The 1171-nt window shown below is 37.1% G+C and overlaps 1 protein-coding gene across 6 annotated transcripts in view; it reads right to left on the bottom strand.

Annotated features, from left to right (window-relative positions):
- Positions 1 to 456: 456 nt before the first annotated feature.
- The window catches only part of LOC102679452 (hemicentin-1), a 93110-nt gene continuing 92395 nt past the window's right edge, over positions 457 to 1171 (bottom strand). For all 6 annotated transcript variants that reach the window (XM_006614854.2, XM_031510051.1, XM_006614853.2 and 3 more), the window contains exon 7: positions 457 to 1050. In XM_006614854.2, coding sequence (XP_006614917.1) covers positions 938 to 1050 — 113 coding nt within the window. In that variant the 3' untranslated portion in view covers positions 457 to 937. The remainder of the gene's footprint in view (positions 1051 to 1171) is intronic.

The following is a 1171-nucleotide window of genomic DNA, read 5'->3' as shown; positions in this document are numbered from 1 at the left end:
ACTGACGCGATCACAGATTTCGTTTCTTTTTATTTTTTTTCTTCTTTTTTTTCCCTTTTTTTTTCCTTTTCTTTTCACATAGTTTAGATAATAAAAAGTCGGTATCAGGTATTGAAGAAAAAAAAAAAAGTTTTACAACGAACAACAAAGATTGAACACGTTACGACTCGTTTCTTTATTTATTTAATCACGTATACTTATAAATTTTTATTGCACTTTTTATCGATTCTCATTCTTCTTGATTGAAACTGAGACAGCGTTTGCGTATGCCGATACGCAGATCTCGAGTTCTCTCATTTCGTTTCCCCTAAAATATTTTTGTGACAGGAAGGAAAATATTAGTTTCAAATTAACAAACTCGGGAAATTCGAGGGATGGAGAAGGGAGAGGAGCGAAAGAGAAAGAGAGAGAAATTGTGATTACCGATGAAGATTTTTTTTTTTTTTCCCTTTTTTCCCTACAATATTAATTACGTCAAAGAACACGTGGACACACGCAAGAACGATCCACCATGAAAATCTCGTATGTAAGAAATAAATTCGAGCCACCGGCGGCTTCAGTTTCGACGATCGAAAAGAAAATATTACAGGATGAAGATGACACGGGTTGACAAGACTTAACGAGATTGTACGAACGCGGTTAATTTGAACGGAAGGAAGAAACGAAAGAGGTATGGAAAGAAGGAATGGGAGATAAGGGGAATAACGATGGCATGGAAATTGAAAATTATTATTGAAAGAGACGAAATGGGCTAAGATCGTGTTAAAAAATGGTGGGGAAAAATAAGGGGATATTGGGGATATACGACGATGTTCAGCTTTCAAAAGGGAAAGAAGGAGAATGAATAGAGAAGAGGGGTTAAAATCGCAGAAATAGTAGCCTATCTATCACAAACGGAAGTAACGGTAATAATAATGGACATATCGAAGAGAAACGCTTATCGCGTTAAAACGACCTCTATCGCAATTGTGACAATTAGTACTAGCAATTCACAGAAATTTTTCTTCGCGGCCGACGTCTTGCGGCGCTGTATGGCTGCCATTTTGTCACCTGAAACGGTCAAAGTGATCATCCAATTAGCGATTCGATTTCGCATCAATGAAGTTTAATCGAAAAGAAAGGGGATGAGAAGGAGGGAGGAAGGAAAGATCTATCTAGATTACCGATGGTA

This window comes from Apis dorsata, unplaced genomic scaffold (assembly GCF_000469605.1).
Source record: "Apis dorsata unplaced genomic scaffold, Apis dorsata 1.3 scaffold_199, whole genome shotgun sequence".
Lineage (NCBI taxonomy): Eukaryota > Metazoa > Arthropoda > Insecta > Hymenoptera > Apidae > Apis > Apis dorsata.
Note: the sequence above shows the minus strand (reverse complement) of the source record. Positions and strands in the feature narration are given on the sequence as shown.